At 39.7% G+C, this 20,733-nt stretch overlaps 1 protein-coding gene across 5 annotated transcripts in view; it reads right to left on the reverse strand.

Moving 5' to 3' along the window:
• fhod1 (formin homology 2 domain containing 1) overlaps positions 1 to 20,733 on the reverse strand; it is a 320,810-nt gene that overhangs the window by 34,560 nt on the left and 265,517 nt on the right. For 2 of the 5 annotated variants that reach the window (XM_043707126.2, XM_087995959.1), the window contains 6 exons: positions 19,227 to 19,331; positions 17,729 to 17,836; positions 14,655 to 14,702; positions 13,670 to 13,776; positions 8,522 to 8,662; positions 6,846 to 7,789 (listed from right to left, as the gene is read on the reverse strand). In XM_043707126.2, the coding sequence (XP_043563061.2) occupies positions 6,846 to 7,789; positions 8,522 to 8,662; positions 13,670 to 13,776; positions 14,655 to 14,702; positions 17,729 to 17,836; positions 19,227 to 19,331 (1,453 nt within the window). The remainder of the gene's footprint in view (positions 1 to 6,845; positions 7,790 to 8,521; positions 8,663 to 13,669; positions 13,777 to 14,654; positions 14,703 to 17,728; positions 17,837 to 19,226; positions 19,332 to 20,733) is intronic. The other 3 variants (XM_043707127.2, XM_043707128.2, XM_087995958.1) reach the window with 3 other exon arrangements.

Genomic DNA, 20,733 nt, shown 5'->3' on the forward strand with positions numbered 1-20,733 from the left:
TGGCCAATTCACCTGACCTGCACATCTTTGGACTGTGGGAGGAAACCGGAACACCCGGAGGAAACCCACACAGACACGGGGAGAACGTGCAAACTCCACACAGTCAGTCGCCTGAGGCGGGAATTGAACCCGGGTCTCTGGCGCTGTGAGGCAGCAGTGCTAACCACTGTGCCGCCCACTATTGTAGTTATTATTCTGGGAAATGTGCGAGTTGTGCATGGGGACTATACGGATTCCTGATCATGGCAGATACCAAACAAGTTGCACAGGAAAGTGAAGATTTTGCTGGGCCAGCCCTCCAACCTTGAAGGCCTCTGAGAATACCCATTTAAATTGTGCAGTTCAGAGGGCTCTGATGAAATTAAGTGTGTAGTTATTCAGTAAAAATTGGACCATTTGATACATGCTGTAACTCCTGAGTGATTATTCACCTAACCCTGTACCTAATGTAGACATCCTTAGACACAAACATGCACACCCTATCCTCTCCTACAGGGACCCAACACTCTTCCCCTGGACCCTCTCCCACTTAGCCCCATTCTGAACCCAATCATCTGCATCCGGCCCACTTTCCACCTCTCCAGACCTAATATCTCATTCCCCACCACCCACCCCTGCAAGGCTGTGGCCCTCTCCTCCCTCTGCTCTACCTCTGACCCTACCTCCCTCCTGGACCCCTATTTCCCTCAACCTCAGTCCCAATCTTCCCCTCCCCCCAGCCCAACATAGCCTCAACACCAAATCACAAACCTGGCAAAGCCCTCCTTGCCATCCTACCACCAGCAGTATATCTATCCTCCATGCAATTGGCACTCAACCCACATGGCACCCATACCCATCTGGTTCCCTACCCTCTCAGCACACTATCCTTACCCTCACCTTACGTGCTTATTGCTTGATGTGATGCTGGATATTTTAATGTCAGTATACAACAGCTGACTGCTGTGCAGAGGGGGTGTGGTTTGCCTTCCTCTGATAGTACAGCACTACCAAACAACTGTCAGAATGGAAGCATGGTTCCACATTTCAGAGGGTGCTCGGAGCAGGATCTCGTGTCAGAAGTACAGAGCTTTCTCCTTTCTGCGTGAGATAGCCTCTCCTTGGAAAAGCCAGCCCATTCCATTTTTATGCTCTTGCTATCAATGTGACTAAATTTGTAGTTCCCTACCTTCTACACCATCTGTCTCCTTGATCCTCACTCACTGATTCAGTCTATGTCTTCCTCATGGTTTACATCCCCACCTGGATTTGTATGATCAGCAAACTTAGGTAAGACATAGCACAATACATCCAAGTCATTAACATCGATTGCAAAAGACTGATACCCCAAGCATGGATCCTTGCAGCACTCCACTAGCTACAGCTTCCTAATTTGAAAATACACCATTCATCCCAACTCCTAACTAGAGCTAGAAGGTAAAGCCTCAAAATAAGGGGGAGCAGATTTAGGACTGAGTTGAGGAGGAACGTCTTCACCCAAAGGGTTGTGAATCTGTGGAATTCCCTGCCTAGTGAAGCAGTTGATGCTACCTTGTTGAATGTTTTAAAGGCAAGCATACATAGATTTTTGAACAGCAAAGGAATTAAGGGGTATAGTGTGCAGGCAAAAAATTGGAGTTGAGTCCACAGAAAGGTCAGCCATGGTCTTACTGAATGGTGGAGCAGGCTCAACAGGCCAGCACTCCTGCTCCTATTTCTTATGTTCCTTTCGAATGACCAATTCCTTGTTTACACTAACGTATTACCTCCAGCTCAAATACTTGTAAATTAATCTTTGTGTAACACCTTATCAAATAGCCTTGAGTGTCCAACCATATTACCTCCATTACTTTCCTTTTGTTACCTTGTTAACTACACCCTCACAAACAAATACATTTGTCAAGCATGATTTCCCTTTTTTAAAATCATGGTGATTTTGTCTGATTACATAGTGATTTTCTAAGTGCACTGGTAAGAGTTCCTTAATACTGTAATAGGTTTTCTCAGTGACTGATATCAGGCTAACTGACCCATCAGCCCCTCATTTCACTCTCCTTCCTTTCTTGAATAACGATGTTACATTTTCCAACTTGCAATCCACTAGGACTGTTCCAGAATCTAGGGAATTTGCAAATTACTTAAATATATTTATTATTTTATTATGGCTCTTTAAATTCTTTCAGGCACTATAAAAGATTCATTAGTTAAACATTTACAACAATTATCAAATCTGGGAGTGATTACTATGACATCTTATTGCTTCCTTCAACATACTTGGAACCAAAAATCATAGAATTTTAAATTCCCCGAGGCCCTGAAACAACACAATCAGAAATATCGCCATCCCAGGTTGTGGTTTTACAACCTTTTCATGACTTAAACAGGAAATGATTCAAACAATGAAGAATTAATCGCAGTGCAATAAGTGTGTGCGTCAACTAACAACCCAGGTCACTTTAATTTCGTTGACAGGTTCAGGAGGTCTTCGGCAGTTCTTGTTAATAATTCCAGACAAATCACACACCACAGCAGAAAATTAGCCAACATTAAACCTTTACTTAGCTATAATATCCTCCCTGCTCAGAACTGCATGTAGTTAAAGTCTCTCTGCAAGAGCCTCTCAAGGTTAACCACTGCGGGGATACAGATCATCGAGTCTCTCTAATGAGGAAGTGCTTGATCCACATTTTGTACCTTCTCAAGAGGGATGGCTAAATAATTAGCTCACTGAGTCAGCAATTGAAGAATCAATGAACCTAAAACTGTGGCACAGTACACTGCCATTCTGGTCTGATTTGACACTATGTTACCACTGTACCTCAATTTGAGATTTGATCATGATGATTCTATTATTTACATACTTTTGCAACACCAATATTGCAGGTTTATTTTAGAACACAGTATTGCAGCACATAGTGAGGGATGAATCAATATAGTAATTACCATGTGCCAGTGTTGGTTCAGTGCAAAGGCTCTTGCCTCTGAATCAGAAGGTTGTGGGTTCATGTTTAGCCTAGGGAGAGTTAAGTGAGAGTCGGGATTATGTGTTTACATACTGTCGTGTACTGAGTGAGGAGAACTACACTGTCAGAGGTGATATTGTTTGGATTAGAAATTAAATTGAGGTTTGGCTAATCTCTCAAACCACTTCAAATGGTTGCAAACTAAACAGCAGCACTGCAATCCTCCCCAGGGTTACGCCCAACAATCTACATCAATGAAGCAGATAATCTGACTAGTATAAAACTGATGTTCATGGGAGCTTGCTGTGCACAAATTAACAGCTACATTCTCTCCAGTGCAACAGCGACCACATATCTATACTACTTAATTGGTTATAAAGACTGAGGACATCCAGAAGTTGCTACAAATGCAAAGCTTTTTTTTTTCAACTTATTGCAATTAAAGCAAACAACAATATCTTTTGCAAACATAAAGAAACCTGATGCCTGTAATTTAAAACTTTAATTCTTTGATTGTACCTCACCCACCCAGTGTTTAACGGAACAGATTCAAAGTATAATATTTGCTGGACAGGCGACAGGAAGGGGCAGGGATAATAGACTATGGAAGAAAACTAGGAGAGTGGGTTTGCAGGAATCCTGGAGAAGAGATTGGCACATGTGAATGGGCAGGCTTCCTCCGTGGCCTTTCCCTGAGGATGACAAATATTGGCAATGAACAGATAGATACTCAGGCTGCCACTGATCTGGGCAGAAAAAGTGTGCAAATCACATTTTTCTCATTGAGTAAATTAATTCATTGTCTAATTGTATGAAGCTCAATCTCCCAGTATCCATGAGGTCAGATGAAAAATCACAAAGGAAAATACAGGTTCCAGGGAGATGCATTGTAAGAGCAGGGAAACAGATACACAAAGACAACCCATAGAATTGTTTGATGAAGCAAGATTTCCAAAATCGATGCAAACGAGCCCAATCATTTGAGAGGATTACATGCAAAACAAGGGAAAGAGAAAAATGTAGTGATTGTAACGAGGTTAGCCAGATGGATATCATAAAATAGGAGTTCCGTAATTGGACCAGATTACTAGCCCCAATCAGGGAGCCCTGGCTGACAGATAAAAACAGGAGTGTCAAAAATCCTGTTCACTCTGAAGGAGCTGGATCATTGACAAGAACGCTCCACCTGTAAGTAAAGGGTGACTTGGCGTCAGGATACCAACCTCTGTGGAGTTATTTTAGAAAAGGGTAGGAATGTACAACTGAAACAAATTTAAGGCTGACTATAAATTTCTCATGTTGCTCTTTGTATCAAAATGCATTCACGAAAACATTGAAAGAGACAACACTAACAGAAATCAGTGAGTAAAGATTTGTTGTGGTAAGACATGTAACAGCATCTTCAATTAGTCAGACCTGTCCTTGTGTGTTTAGATTTAACAATATTTTGTATGGCAACTTGCTGAAAGCGGAGATATATTCTAATCAAACTGTTCAGACATGTTAGGACACACATCTAGACTTGAATCCATGTGATCTGGCTCAGCGATAGGGACACTACCACTGCACCACAACAGCCTTCAAGATGATACCGAAGCATTTGAATTACAAATATTAAGGATAATTGGCAGTAGACAGATTTCTGAAAATATAAGCTAGCAACTCTGCAGTGAGAAATCTGGGCATCTAGGATTTGGGTGAACAGGGCAAGCAACTATGTAGCTCCTTAAAGAATTAGATTGAAGGATTGTAAAATTAACAAGGGAAGGATTGAGACTAATATATAAGTAGATTGGGTGATTTAAAATCAAAAGGATATAGTTAGAAATATAAAGAGTAAAAGAAATATTGGCTCAAAAGCAAAAGGAAGACATTCGTAAAAGGAAAGTAAAATACTTTAGCTTTAACATGTTAAAAATCTTCAACAACAATTAAAACTTGACAAAATGAGACTCCACTTGAAATAATGAATGTTCAGTATTGGAGGGAGATTGACTGAAGATAATTAGCATTTATCCCATTATTAAAAGGATACTCAAGTGAACAAGACTTAACTTTAATTAGTATCCACAGTGAAACCACAGCAACCTCAAGTCATTTGATACATTTCAATGGCTAAGTGGTAAGTGAGATATTGTTTTTGCAATGCCAGGGTCAGAGTTGTGCATCTTTTTTCAAACTTCAGAATTTCTATGTTTGACCTCATATCAGCTCTCAGGTGAAGCATTGCTGCAGCATTTCTGCACAGATAATGGATGAAATTACATTTATACAAAGTACCATACACTGCAGAAACTCACAAGGCCCCTTAGATAGTATTTTCCAAACTTAAGGCCACTTCCATCAACAACAACAAGGGCAGATATATGGGAACGCCATCATCTGCAAGCTACCCTCCAAGCCACTCACCATAATGACATGGAAATATATCGCCGTTCCTGTAGTGTCACTGAAACAAAATCCTAGAACTCCCTCCCCAATAGCACTGTGGGTGTACCTACAACAAATGGAATAAAGTGCTTTACGGCAGCAACTCACCACCACTTTCTCAAGGGCAACTAGGAATGGTGATGAAGACAGGGTATTTGAGAACACAGTTTGAATATCAATCATCTAGTCCTCAAAGTAGTAAACCTGACATTGGACTGATATTGAGTGGAATAAGACTAGTTAAAATAGAAAACTTTATCTGCATGGAACACCTTATGATCTTAAAAATAGTTGAGTCTTCATCAGCTGATATTGCCTCCACAATGTGATAAGTTCCTACACTATCTATGTAAAACATGGTAGTAACATGGTACAACGATTCATGCAGGACAAAACTATTGATCCATATTATAGATCATTATGAATTCTCTCTCAGGTTCCTGACCTGATTTTGGATGGATACTAGTTCACCAGCAGTAACTATTCTTATCCTATTTTTTAAAATCCTTTTTATTCCACCATCCCAGGGTAATTTTTCCCATAAGTCTATCACGATCTTATTAGTGATTGCTGAAAACTGTATTTTCATTCAATGATTGTAAAGTAACCACCATCTCACTGTAAGTGTCTTACCAGCTCAGGTTCGAGAAAAGTGAGGAAATGCACACGGCACATGTCAGGTGGTCAGCATCCTGTGTCAGTCAGGTAACATATCCAGGAGTGGCACTTAATTTCAAATGTGACAGGAATGAGCAGGTTCACTACAACTGAGAATTGTTGTCACACCTCCTTATCTTACAGCTATGTTACAGAATTGAAGAGGAGCTCCAGATGAGGTCACCAGTATAATTTAGACATCTTTACCTATTGTTTATAGGTTACAAGCTAAAACAAAAAATTTCATTTGCTTTTTAGTCCATGGAAAATTAAGTGTTTTCATAATATCCAATAATCTTGCCAAGAAACATTGATTAGTGTCAAATTCTCTCTGCACCTCTGTGTTTTACCTCTCTCTCCATTGGTATTGATAATGGTGCATTGATTAGCATCACTGGGCAGCTTACTGTAATCTGTAAATTTAGACCCATTGGAGCTGGGTCCACTGTTGCAGCCACCAAATCATTTATGAGACCATTGATTCCTGTGGATTTCACTGGTAGCTCCCTTTGTACAGAATTACCCTTTGCTGTGTACATTCTGGCTAAATAAATACAACTAGTGAATCAATTTCAAGTCTGTCTCAAATATCTTTCTGATATCATAGCAATACAAATATGCCCTGACTCCTCACCCACATCCACCACATCTTTAACATCCCCGAAGGAATTCAATACATTAATCAGCTATAACCTGCCCAACAGAAAGCACAGTCTCACCTGAAGCAGATATTATTGCCATGCAACTCTTATAGCATGGAAAAGGGCTGTTTTTTGTTAGCTTTTCTCTGTAATCAAAAGGCAGATGAATCCTTACCTTTGTTGGTAACTCCTTAGCTTTAGATTCAAACAGATGTTCCAATTTAGTGGTGTCCACTGTCACTTTATCTAAGGAAGCCCAGACAGTGCCCCGGCCAAATTTACAGCTCTTGGAGAGGCCTTCGGGCTGCTTCAGTTCCTTCCAGAAGAGCTTGACGGTCTTTCTCTTCTTTGTTAATGCAGAGTTCGCTCCTTGTGAAGGGGAAACGTTAGTGGGTGGAGGTGGGGGAGGTAGAGGAGGGCCAGATGATTGTCCAAAAGGTGGAGGTGGTGGAGGGGGAGGGGGAGGTCCTCCGGGCGGTGGAGGGGGAGGGGGAGGAGGAGGAGGAGGAGGACCACCTCCAGGCGGTAGAGGGGGTGGAGGTGGCAGCACTGATGGAACCACTGAACTCCCAGGTGATCCAGAAAGATCATGTTTAACAGTTGCCTTGGTCATGCATGAGTCTACATCTAATACATCGATGTCCTCTTCCTCACGGAGATCTGTGAAATCTAAATCTTTGATTTTCAGCACTCTAGGACTTGCTTCTAGTTGGTCCCACATGTACTCGGAGTCCTTCTTCATAATGGATGTTTTTTCAACATTTTTCTCATTAAGTTCAGCCTCAATGCTGACCTGTTCCTTCAAAGCCTTAACCTGAGGTTCTGCAAACTTCTCCAGTGTGGACTTTACACTTCCAGGGATGCTTTCAATGCTGGCTTTCTTCTCACACTCCTCAGTCTGATAGCTGGCCTGCCTGGAAAAGTGTTTGATTAGACTCTCAGTAGATTCCACCGAAGCCTTTTTGGTGACTCTCCTCTCATTTTCAGTGGGACTCTCTCCCTTGGTGAGCTGAAAGTTATTGACCTTGGCTTTAGCATAAAGCATATCAAGCATGAATTTCTTGTCACTGGAGATGGCACTGCACTGATCCAGACTGGACTGACGGATGATGCATTGACCTGCAGACAAGCAAGACACCAACATAATAAGCTTCACTAACCTGTTAAACAATCAAATCGTTTCTAAGCAGTTTTTTAATATATATGTTCCAAACGGAAAAGACAAAACTAAGGCTAACAGTAAATCCCAACCCTATCGGCTTACTTTTGTGGTGTCCAACATTGGGACAAGGCCCTGAGCTTCCACACACCACCATTCTGAGCTTCAGAAAGCAAAATGACGTTCTTCGTCAAGATGGCAAGTGGAGCTTTGCTGCACATTTCACGCTATGCCGTGCTCTGTTCAACAAACTGAACCAAAACTAAACAGAGCACAACAGTTGTTTTGCACCAAGCAATGAACGTGACCATTTGATCAAAACAATTTACATACTCTTTTTTTTAAACATAAACGTCAAATTACAAGTAGTTTACTCTGCCAGGCAAGGGAGTTGAAGTTAAGTGTGCATTCTGGCAGGAAGCCTAGAGTTCTTTCAATCATATTAACAAAACTTCTGGATACTTTAAAAAACAGCAGAGCAGATTTCAGCACTTCCCTCTTTATTTAATATGGAAAGGAAAGCAGTCCATTCTTCTGGCGTTGATTAGGCTGGTAACCCACCAATTTATCTATCTTTTACAAAGCAACATTTCTTGCTGTTTAATGAGAAACGCAGATCCTTTGTTTAGTGGATGTCCCTACAGTTTGCTCTTGGGGAATGAACGGATACTGGAAGATGAAATCTCTCTTGCCTGTCTCATTATCGCCAGCCTGTCTGTCTCCCCTCTCTTCCCTCTCCAACGTGCTGCTGGTTGATGAACTGCTGGAGGCTGAACATGGCTCTCTCTCGTTTAATGCTTCATTCTGTTGCTCCTTTTCACTCAGCACCTCAACTGGAAGCAATAAGAGTAATTCAGTTTAGGGAATCATTTACAAGCCAATTTGACAACATATTTTTATCAACAGTCATCAACATACTAAAACCAACAGCTTGGAAAAAAAATCCATTGTAAATATGCGTCTTGTTATGAACCAAAATATCACAATGATTTCTTAATTCCAAGAAGTAATAACTCAGAGATTATTCATCTGACCAAGTACTAAAATAGCTACTGAGTAATTCAACGTAATCTTCCACAATTGATGATTGCAAAATACAGTGTGGTGCTGGATTACTCAGACCAACAAGTTCCTAGGGATGCTCACTGGCATTAATTAGTAAATCCTACAGCCTTAGCTGAGCTTGGGTACAACAATTGGCCTCAGTACCAGAAGGTTAAGATTTATCAAAGGGTTCAAAGAGAGAGTAAAGAGAAATACCGGGAAAATCATCTTTATGCTGACGAAGAATGGAATTCCTTGCCACAATAGGAAGTACAGGCAGAAACTGCAAAAAGCATTGACAGACCAGCAGCTGGTCATTTACAGCAGTTGATGATACATGATCAAATAGTCAGTCCAGAAATGACAGGCCAAATAGCCTTCTTCTGTGATGTAAAGTAAACACTGGTCTCGCTGCTGATTATTTGATGTATACAAATTGTGTGTAATGATGTCATTAACTTGTAGTACAATTCCACAACTTCATGAGGGAAAAAAGCAACTGGTTAGTTTGAATTCAGACTTTTTATTTTGTTTTGGTACTTTCTACAATTTCAATGTAAATAGCGATTGGGAAAAATTTTATCACCATGTTTATAAAGCACAAAATGTTAGAACACCAAGTGTAGAATGGCTAAAACCCATTCATTTTATGAAGCAAATATAATCTCTGATAATCAACTTCCCTGCAGTGAAGTCTTACACAATGTCTCCCTGAACTCAATAAAGGTAATCAAGCAAACTTCAGGGATAATTAAAATTGAACTGAAAAGCTGGGAGGTATGTCATGAGCCTGACAGTATTTGTAAAGAGCAGCAGATAATGTATATTACTAGTTCTGATCTTCATCTATTCCTACAATTAACCTGCTTTTTACATGGTTCCAAAGCAAATAAATCACGAAGAAATTAACCATCAAAACAAAAGCAGGGTACGGCAGATACTGGAAATCTGAAATGAAAACAGAAAACACTAGAAATACTCAGCATGGCTTGCTACATCTCTAGAGAGAGAATGTTCAGGTCAAGGATAGTAAAGGACCTGAGGTGTTATCTCTTCCTTCTCTCCACAGAAGCTGTTAGACCTTCTGAATATTTCCAGCACTTCCCAGATTTTCTTATTTGAACTGGAAGTTAGGCCAGAAATTCAAAAGGCTTTGAAATTGTGTAAACATCCGTATCATTACTCTTGTGTAATCTCCACAAACCTTCTGCTCCATCAGCACCCCAGCATGACCCCAAAATCTAATTTATTTTTATAGCAGCTCCACATTGGTACCTGCTGGTCAGCTGTTATCTTAGATATCCTTAAATATGGAAAGAAAACTCTTCATTTTTCATGATTCATCTGAGTGGCACCTGTTAAACAGGTTCAGAAATCATTCCAATATCAGTTGCCTCAGTCAGTTTCATCAGGTTGTCAGCCAGAACTTACTCTCTGTGCTGTAGGGAATATCAAATAGAATCCCCACAGTGTGGAAGTAGATCATTCGGCCCATCGTGGTCACACCGACCCTCCAAAGAGCAACCCACCAAGACCCACATCCCCCCATCCTAACCCCATAACTCTGCATTTCCCAGGGTTAAAGTATCTAGCCTGCACATCCCAGGACGCTATTGGCAATTTCCCATGGCCAATCCACCTAACCTGCGCATGCGTGGACTATGGGAGGAAACAGGAGTACCCAAAGAAAACCCAAGCAGACACAGGGAGAATGAGTAAACCCCACACAGACAGTCACCCAAGGCTGGAACTGAACTGGGCCCCTGCCGCTGTGGGTCAGCAGAGCTAACCACTGAGCCACCGTGCCACCCAGTTATTATTATGGATGTTTCTGTTGCATACAAGAAAGTGGATAGGTTGTAGCATTGTATAAGTTTCTTTCCTTGTTACATGCTTGAGTTCTCTTTATAATGCATTCTTCGTCTTCACAAAATAACTTTTGGTTCTCTCTGTACTCCCTTTAACTTCTGCATCCCATCTGCCATTTTCTGCTTTCATTGTCCTAAAGAGGCAAACTTAACTGCTTTTTCTATCCTGACATAATATGCTTCAATCTTCACTGTAACGTCTTTGAATATACTTCTTCTAACTACCATTGAGTACGAACAGCATAAAAGTAGAATCAATGTTCACATTACAAACTTCAAGAGTGTACATGATCTACAATATTTTACAGGGTCTCTTCTGATTCTGCAAGTAGTGCTTTCAGTGTACAGAAAAGTTGTTATGTTCTTAACACTATAAATTGTATCCCTGGGAGTATCTCTAATTCTATAAATAATTCAAAGTTTGGGAGAAGATTTGTAGCTCGGGTGCTCGTTGTTGTGGTCCTGTTCGCCGAGCTGGGAATTTGTGTTGCAGACGTTTCGTCCCCTGTCTAGGTGACATCCTCAGTGCTTGGGAGCATCCTGTGAAGCGCCTCTGTGATGTTTCCTCCGGCATTTATAGTGATTTGTACCTGCCGCTTCCAGTTGTCCGCTGCAGTGGTCGGTATATTGGGTCCAGGTCGATGTACTTATTGATTGAATCCTAGAGGCATGGCACTCATCCACAGATTCAATCAATAAGCACATCGACATGGACCCACTATACCGGCCACTGCAGTGGACAGCTGGAACTGACAACTGGAAGCGACAGATACAAATCACTACAAATGCTGGAGAAAGCAACACAGAAGCGCTTCACAGGAGGCTCCCAAGCACTGAGGATGTCACCTAGACAGGGGACGAAACGTCTGCAACACAAATTCCCAGCTCGGTGAACAGAACCACAACATCTATGAATAATTATTGCGTATAAATTGAATAATTTTGCTAACAGCCTTGTAATTTCTTTTATTCACCTGAAATATGTCTGAATGTCCCTCTTTTAGCCAAATGCTCAATACTTGGTCCCAAGTGTATGTTGTGGTTCAATCTCATATTTTTAGTGTCAATGTCACATTTCAGCAACATATCCAATAACTTTTACTGATAAACACAGTCAAGTTATTTTTCAAAAGTCTATGAAGCACACGTAAATGTCCTTGGCTTCTTCTCTATTTCTCTAAGGTTTTCGGATAAAAGGTCCTTCTCTTGTTCCTACTCCAGGTCTAAATCCAGAATTTGTTTCATCAATCCATGCTTCAGGCTGCTAGACTGGGTCTGTGACAGGGGATGAGGGAACCAATAAGAGGGAAAAAACATACTTAGCCTCATCCTCATCAATCTACATGCTGCAGATGCATCAGTAACAGTGGCCAAGAATTCCAATCTTCGCACTGAGAATACTCTCCATTAGGTGATGCAGTACAATCATTGTGCTAAATGGGATAGACTGCAAACAAATGTAGCAGCTCGAGACTGGGTATCCATGAGATGATGTGAGCCATCAGGAGAATTGTACTACAACAGAATCTGCAACCTCATTGTCTGGCAAATCTAAGTGTCTTACTATTTCTTTCTATTACAATTTTCAAAATCACTTGAATAAGATGATTCACTCAGGACAGACCCTTTGGTTTTACTTCAATTACCAGGACTGTACTTAGAGATTTTCAGTGGGTCAAGCAGCCAGTAAACCAGCATCACTTCAGATGGGGAAGACACTGCCTGATCAGACTGTTGCAGTTCCTTGGGTAAGTAACAACTCAAACAAAATGTGGTAAGCTGTATAATGTATATTTAACAAGGTACCATAGAGAAGAATTATTAATTAACCCCAAAGCTGTGGAGATTTGGTGCAAGAAACTGGTATATAATAACAGATAATGATTAGAAGGGTAATACCAAGGTGATGGAGGGAATTGATGAGTGACATTCTTCAGGGTCCAATTTTGGGACCACTACAGTTTCTAATTTACATCAGTGACTAGGATTCTGAAACTCAATGGAAATGAATTGGCAGTGATGCTGAACTTGGAAATGTAATAGCATTGAAGGAACTAGTCCAAACAGAAACTCAATATGTTAACGGGAGAAAGTGAGGACTGCAGATGCTGGAGTGTCAGAGTCGAAAAGTGTGGCGCTGGAAAAGCACAGCAGGTCAGGCAGCAGCTGAGGAGCAGGAGAGTTGACATTTCAGGCATAAACCTTTAATAGCAGGAACAACAGAAGCTGAAATTTAATATCTCCACATATAAGGCATTGTCTATTTTCCTTCCTGTTTGCAATAGTTTCTACTTTAATGACTAATACTAAATTTGATTTGAATGGAGAGAGATCTGGATGTCATAAAACACCTCACAAGTTCAACCAAAACCAAGCAGCAGTTAACAAAGCCAGTGGAATACTGAATTGCAGTTAACACAGTACTGCAGTTGGAAATTGTGACAAAACTGAGCAGTGTTCTGTTCAGACCACATCCTGAGTGTTGTGTCCAGTTCTGATCACTGAGGCACTTAGCAGCCTTCCAATGACCAAAGGCAGTGCATGATAGATTACAACTGTCTGAGTTGTGAGGAAAGCCTGTAGAAACGTTGGCATTTCATCATGGAAAGTAGCTAACTGAGAATAACATCCGAGAGTATATCAGACAGAGGGAGGCAAGGAAAAGAGTCATGTGGAATGTGGATCAATATCAGCAAAGTAAAAGGAAGCAAGTTTTAAAAGGTAACTTTTTTAGAATGAATATTTGGAGACTGCCCGTGTGATCAGCATAAACAATGCTTGGAATGACTTCTGAGCAGGATGAAGACATAAACAATATGAGCCTTTAAGTAACAAAAGGATGTGTCTATGGGGCAAGTGCATTAAAATGGGCTGAACGGTCCTCCTCATTCTTAATTATGTTATGAAAGATCAGCGCAACCAACTTACCATCAGGAGGTCTGTCTGTGGGTATGGAGGTAAAGTCTCTGGAAAAACGCGACTTGCTTAAATTCCTCTCTCTTTGCGTGGCAACAAGATTTTCTAAAAAGCGATTTCTGTAAAAGTTACAGCAGAATCTCAGCATTTCACATTAGGCAATCCCACAAACCATTTCCAACAATGGGGGCACAAGTGACGTTCCAACTAACTGATTTTCCACAGCACACCACAGCTGAACATGCAGTTAAGCACACCGATCACTGCCCACAGTAAAGCAGAGTTTTTGCAGACATTTCAAATCCCAAAGCACATTTCAAATCCCAATACTCTTGCCCTGCTTTATTACTTCAGGAGCAAATAGATTTAAAAAGGCAAAAATCAATCCAAATCAAACTCTGGTTGATTCATCTCATGGAAGAAAACTATCACCCAATTCCCAAGAAAACAAGATAATAGTAAACATCATTCTCCTCTCACCCAGCACCATGGCACCAAGCACCAATGCATCATTCCAAATGTCTCTTACTATAGGCCTGTACACTTCTAAATTACAAACAGTCCAGTCACTCAATTGCCTATGGGTTCTTAAATGATGAAACAAGAACTAATATTCAATTTGCAAGTATTTCAGTCAAGGTGATTAATTGATACTTTAAATATTAATTGGAACATAGTTTAATTACGGCAGAGTTTTTCTTTGAAAATAAAAGCTCAAAAATGGCCTTTTGTTTAACACAATGTTGAGATTATAGCTGGATTCAGATACAAACCACCAACAAAAGCTGAGGAAAGGTTGGTGAGCTATTCATGAGATGCATTGCCATAACTCTAATAGTTCAAGATCAGGTCAAATGTCCCCACATCCTCTCATCTTGTACAGGCCTATAATAAAGATAGACTTCAAACTTAGTACCTGGAACAAAATGGAAAGATCACAAAGAAAACCCAGTCCAGATCACAAAGTTGAAATTTCCATTCCAAACCTAATACTTACTCATACTTTCTCAGAACTGGTTTATCACTAACAGCAACTTTCTCAGCCCTGAGAAAAAGATCAATTTCAGTATAACAACTTGCATTTAAATTGTACCTTTAACCTTGTGAAACATGCCAAAACACTTGAGTGTTAGCAAACAATGATTGGCACCAAGCCATTTATGAAGTTATCTATGTAGATGACCAGACATTTGGTCAAAGAAGTGGGTTTGGGAGTGATTTAAAATGAGGAAAGAGATTTAGGGAGATGGGAGGGAACTCCAGAACTCTGGAACCAGAATTCAAGGAGCGCAGAAATCTCTGAAGGTCATAGACCTAAGAGGATACAAAGATAGGCACGGGCAAGGTCATGAGGGAAGTTGAAAGGAAGGATGAGTATTTAGAAACTAAGATGTAGTGAGCAGAGATGTGAGGGATAAATCATCATAACTTGTTATGCATGGGAAGTTCATAAGTCATTGGAGGTGTTGGAAAAGAAACAGATTTTATAATTTCAGATTGAAATAGCTGATAACTCAATCATTGTAACATTACATACAAAGTCCTATGTGGTTCTTAAAGACACAGCTATTGTTGTGACAATTGTACACTAGTGGTTTATCTAGCAAACCATTCTTGAGAAAATGCGACATAACTTTTGTTTTATGGGTAAAGACCTCAACCTTCAAAAATGTCTGATCAAAAAGAACTGTCGGTTGTACATCTGTATCTCTACCTGATATGCTCATATATACAAGACATTCACTTGAAGTTTTCAAATCTCTGCCAACAACCATCTACCTTCTTGACAAGAATCTTGACTGAATGAGATTGGGTTTGTCTGTCTGAGAAAATCATGGATGAAATAGGTCTTTACGTCTCATTGCTGGAGTGCCAAAAGACATCCTGTGCACCTCGCCAAATATCGCTTCTTATTTCTCAGTTCATTTTCTTTCTGACTACTTGATCAAGCGGAATCCAATGGGGTACAAACTGTGTCCTATTCAAACCTGAACTGTTTGCCCATCTCTGCCTTTGGCCCATTAGCAATGCCACGACTTCCCACAACATGCATACCTTCTTCAATCACTTTCGTAGCCCAACATCATTGAAACTTTGATGTACATCTTTTTCATTCCAGGCTTGAATTTGCCAAAATCCATCTATTAGTTCCTTGAACCATATTCTGTGAAACCCCAAGTCACCCAGAACGCTGCTTCCTTAACCCTCGCTATTTCTCAGGTCTGCTCCCTTATCATTCTTGTGTTCACCTCATTTGCACTATTACTGCAGAACACGGAGTGAGATATTTATTTCTGATTTCCGTAAGTTTATATACTATGATACTTGTGATACCATGGTCTTTCTTACTTCATAACACTGAAAAGGGGAAGGGAAGATGCTGAAAAAACTGAGTAAACTTTCAATACAAGTATTTCATACTTTACAGAACAAAATAATTGTCTCATTACAAATTGACAGGTCTATTTAAGTCAATTTCATTGCCCATCATGGGAGGTATCAAGTGTTCAGTCTGCACGACTGTCTGATAACATTATTTGAACTGGAGGAAAAGTTAAAGAAAATGACAGTCTGATTTTAGTTAGTGGGGAGAGTGGATTCAATGCAGTGGAAGATTCATATGGAAACAATACATTGTAGGCAAAAGTAAGGACACGGAAACCATCAAGTGAGAAATTAGTTTGACAGTACTTTAAGAACTGAATTGATTTTTAAAACTACAAACAGAGAAAAAGTGGCATTTAAATCAATATTCAAGCTTGAATTCCATGTAAATGGAAAACAATCCACAGGAATGTACAGCATTTGGAGTGGTAGATGAAACTATGAACTGAATTAAACAACTACCAATTACTTTTCTGTGATGTGAGGAAGCTCAGAAAAATAACAACTTTATAAAACACCTTGAACATAATAAAGCATTCAGCACAGGAGTGTTAACAAACTCTCAAAGTGCGGAACTGATAAATCAGTGCAGCCATAATGATCTTTCCTGATAAGGATTCCCTCCAATGATGAATGGTATTCTGCTGTTTAATTAATATCTCTAATTTTGATCCTACACATATGGAAGAACAATTTACTATCAGAATGATCAACCAATACAGTACAATATAAATAACCAAGGAAACATCACAGTGGCTTTGTCTACCAGGATAATGTGAAATAGGGCAATATCCTTTAGAAGGTTTCATCCTACAGAAAGTGCTGGCTCTGCCAGGCAGTCGGGATGGCAGATAATAGACTGACTTCTCAGCACTCTAGAACTTGAGTATTACTAAACAGACAAATATATTGCCCAAGCTTTTCATCTTGCACTCATCAGGTCAAACACAAAAGCCAGTTCACACTGTGACTATGCAGTGGCTACTAACAGGATGCTGCCGTCAGTCCAAAAAAATGTTTTTACTGTGTATGAATTTCAGTGCTTGTGCAATGTCAAATGTCCCAACAATCAGCTGATCAAATCGAATGGCATTTTTCTTTGGCTGTTCATTACGGACAGAGGATAGATAGTACTCAGGCAGCCTGTGCTTACAAAACCCAAAATGAAATCTCTCCTGTTAGATGTGAATCTGTGTTTGGGCAGCAATTGCTGAACAATCCTGAGCTACACTAATAACCAATTTAAAATTATTAGTTGAGCTCATAACATGGCTTTAAGACAGTTACTAGAAGTGACATACATGAATATGCAGAAACCTTGTTCTGTCCAAATAAAAGGAATATGTTCAAGCCTTATGCTTCTTTTCAATTATACAGGAGTTTAGAAGTCAACAGTTCCCCACTACCATCTCCGTGGCAATATCTTGGCCAATCAGAATCAACTTACCAACCAACTAGTTACCTCTTCTGGAGTATAAATTACTGTAACATAAACTTAATTTTCATGCATTTGTCCTCAAATTCACAAGATGAAAAGCTCAAGTAATATGGCTGCCTTTTCAGCAATGATGGAATTGTGGTTATTCAGAGTTCCAAATTTACTTGCTGCATTATACACTTGTTACAAAAACAACTTGTGCTTACTAACCACAGATAATCAAATTCTCTTTCACTGCTCTGACTTACTTGAAAATGCTTTTTTCTCCAGGGCTTGTTTTCATTGCTTTCTCCTCTGAAGGTGTGTTCAGCAGATCTGGCTTGCTAAACGATGAATACAATTTTCTGGGTGGAAGGCTGTAGACAGACAGAAGATCATTTAGGGAAAAAAAAAACAATCAGCACACTGTAACAAATGTTTGCTTAAAAACGAAGCAAAGTGCATAATATCTGCCAGTGTTTTCACAGAGAAGCCCCACAGCGATCTCACCAGTCCTGCTGAATCTCGAAAATGAGCCAATGTCATCAGTGTCTGCAGACTAAACATCTTCCTGCCAGTTACCAATCTTCAGTATCAGGCTGATACCCTCTGAATCATTGGGATGTTGCAACACTGAGGAATTGATTCTCTTTCATGAAGCAAAGCAATTCATATACCGTCAATGCATATTTATATGTAAGTTTTGAATAGCCACGTCAAGAATAATTGCATTGTAATATGTTAGGATAAAAACCCCTGCAATATACTTTAACCGTTAAACACAAGTTTCAGAAATTGGTGATATTGCATTTAGCAAGACCTGACTGATACAGTTATTGAGAAACACCAATTAAATGTCTAAAGGATGCTTTTTGTCATTTTGGAGAGAAACGTTTTGAGTGGAAATATTCTGATTGAGCAACTCAGAAAATCAACTGAACAACAATATCCAAAATAGGTCTCATAAGTTAACTTGTAGTCAAATGTACTTTAAATAAATGTTGGAATCTTATAAAAGGATAATAAATTTCAGAGTTTTGAAGCTCACAATTATACTGAGAGAAAAATGTCAAAGAACTATTTTGTATTTAGAGAATATTTTTGCTACAAATTTTGACCAAAGGAATTTTATTACCACATATCAAACTCAGAAAAATAACAAGGTTTAAAATTTCCCTTCTATCTCATGGATAGGGTAGTTTCCTTCTAATTGTAATACAGTAAGTGTTCCCAATGCCTCAGCAAGGTTGCCACGTTGAACATATAGAGGTTAAGTGGTTAATACTTTCATATGCGCATCTATTATCAGCACTGTGCCATTCACTGAGCAGGGAGAACAGTACAGATGTGATGATGGGGAGAAACAGTTCATGAAACCACCTGGAATGAGGGATTCAAATCCTGAGTTCCTGGAAAACCACAGGAAATGTCATTGAAACAACCTTCCGTCAAAACCTATCCCAGTAAAGAACTTTAAGAAATAGAACTATTTCGAAGCATTTGATAGGGAATATCTAAATTCAGTTCATTAAAAACCTCAGGTCTCTCTCTTTTTCACACTTTAAAATCTTTGCACTTACTGACATGAGGACTGCTAATTAGCTGTTTAAAACAAGAATCATACTTTGAGCCCGTTACTGCTGGTACATACTATTTTTTGGAATATAAAACTCATTTCTGGAATTTACAGAACTTCCTGAATTCACTTTTTGTCTGAAAGCTAGACCTTGAAAATGTCCTTACTGCCAATACAAATGTAACACCAACCTGGGGAGGTTCAGGGAGCTCTCATCTGATGCTTGGTTAACAAGGTTAGGTCTTGATGGAAAGGTGAAAGAGGTTACTGCATAGTAGCTGGTGTAGGAATGAGCCCTAATAAAAGGACCAGAGAGGTAAGAAAATAAACTGGCAAACAGCAACTGGAGAAAGTCATCCACCAAACAGGTTGTGCACTATTCGTAAAAACAGCATGCGAAACAAGTTGTTAAATAGCTCAATAAAAGCATGAAAGTGGGACAATTGATATACTTCAGTGTTGCAAAGAACCTACATTTCATGCAGACTGAAAATATTAAGATAGGCAGCTAAGGACAAGTAATTAATCTTCTGAAAGCTAGTAGAGAAGTGAGAGACAATTCCTTCATACCAGCAACAGTAAAATCAATGTTAAGGTACAAGCAGAAACACTTTTGTACGATCCATTGGTATGGAGTTAGATTAAAGAGCACCTGATTTTTGAAAGATTCACAATAAAAGGTGGGATTTCCTTGTTGGTTGATCTCAAAGCAGATTAACATACATGAAAGCACTTCATCAGAAAATCACAGATGCTCAATTTTCTCCCTGTTAACTGGTCAGAATCTCCTCACAATTTCCAAACCAATGTATTCTGTAAACAGATGTACCTTCCTGTTGAATAAACCCAACCAATCTCAAGAGATAAAAGCTATCATCCTCACCAATAATGTTGAGTGTACTTTTGCAAGGGAGTGTCTTAACATATTTTAATCTTTTTGTGAGCACGGAGATCACTTTAAAGAGCCTTTGAATGTTTATTTTGACATAGGCCACAGTTTAAGGATAGGGATTGAGGAAATTTAGGACTGAGATGAGGGGAAATAGCTGTATGATAAGTAGGATTCTCTGTCACAGAAAGTGACTGAGGCAAAAACTTTAATTGCTTTCAAGAAGGTATAATTCTTAAAGCTAAAGGGATCAAAGGGTATGAGGAGAGAGTGGGGTCAGGGGACTGAGATGGTCAGCCATGATTATATTGAATGGCGGAGTAACTTTGAATAGTCAGATGGATTATTCCTACTCTTATTTTCTGTTTCAAATATTCCACTGTAAGGAACCAATAGGGAGTTATTTTCATATTTCCAACTCTGAGTGATGCAGTGGACTGATGAACGGGCAAGGAATGTTGCTTACACTAATCGGATATGAGCATCCCCAGCTTAATGTCAGCCTAGAAATCAGAGTGGAGCATTTGTTTTCACTTGTAAGACTGGAGGAGAATCATAGTCATACAGCACAGAAACAGACCCTTAGGTCCAAAAAGTCCATGCCTAGCATAATCCCAAGCTGAACTAGTCCCACCTGCCTGCACCTAGCCCATATCTCTCCAAGCCATTCCTATTCATGTACTTATCCAAGTGTCTTTTAAATACACCACTATAAACACCGGAGGAAACATCAAAGAAGCGCTTCGCAGGAGGCTCCCAAGCACTGATGATGTCGCCTAGCCAGGGTACGAAACGTTTGCAACAAAAAC

This window comes from Chiloscyllium plagiosum, unplaced genomic scaffold (genome assembly GCF_037043375.1).
Source record: "Chiloscyllium plagiosum isolate Xiang-an unplaced genomic scaffold, Cpla_swu_hap1 HiC_scaffold_17, whole genome shotgun sequence".
Taxonomy (NCBI): Eukaryota; Metazoa; Chordata; class Chondrichthyes; order Orectolobiformes; family Hemiscylliidae; genus Chiloscyllium; species Chiloscyllium plagiosum.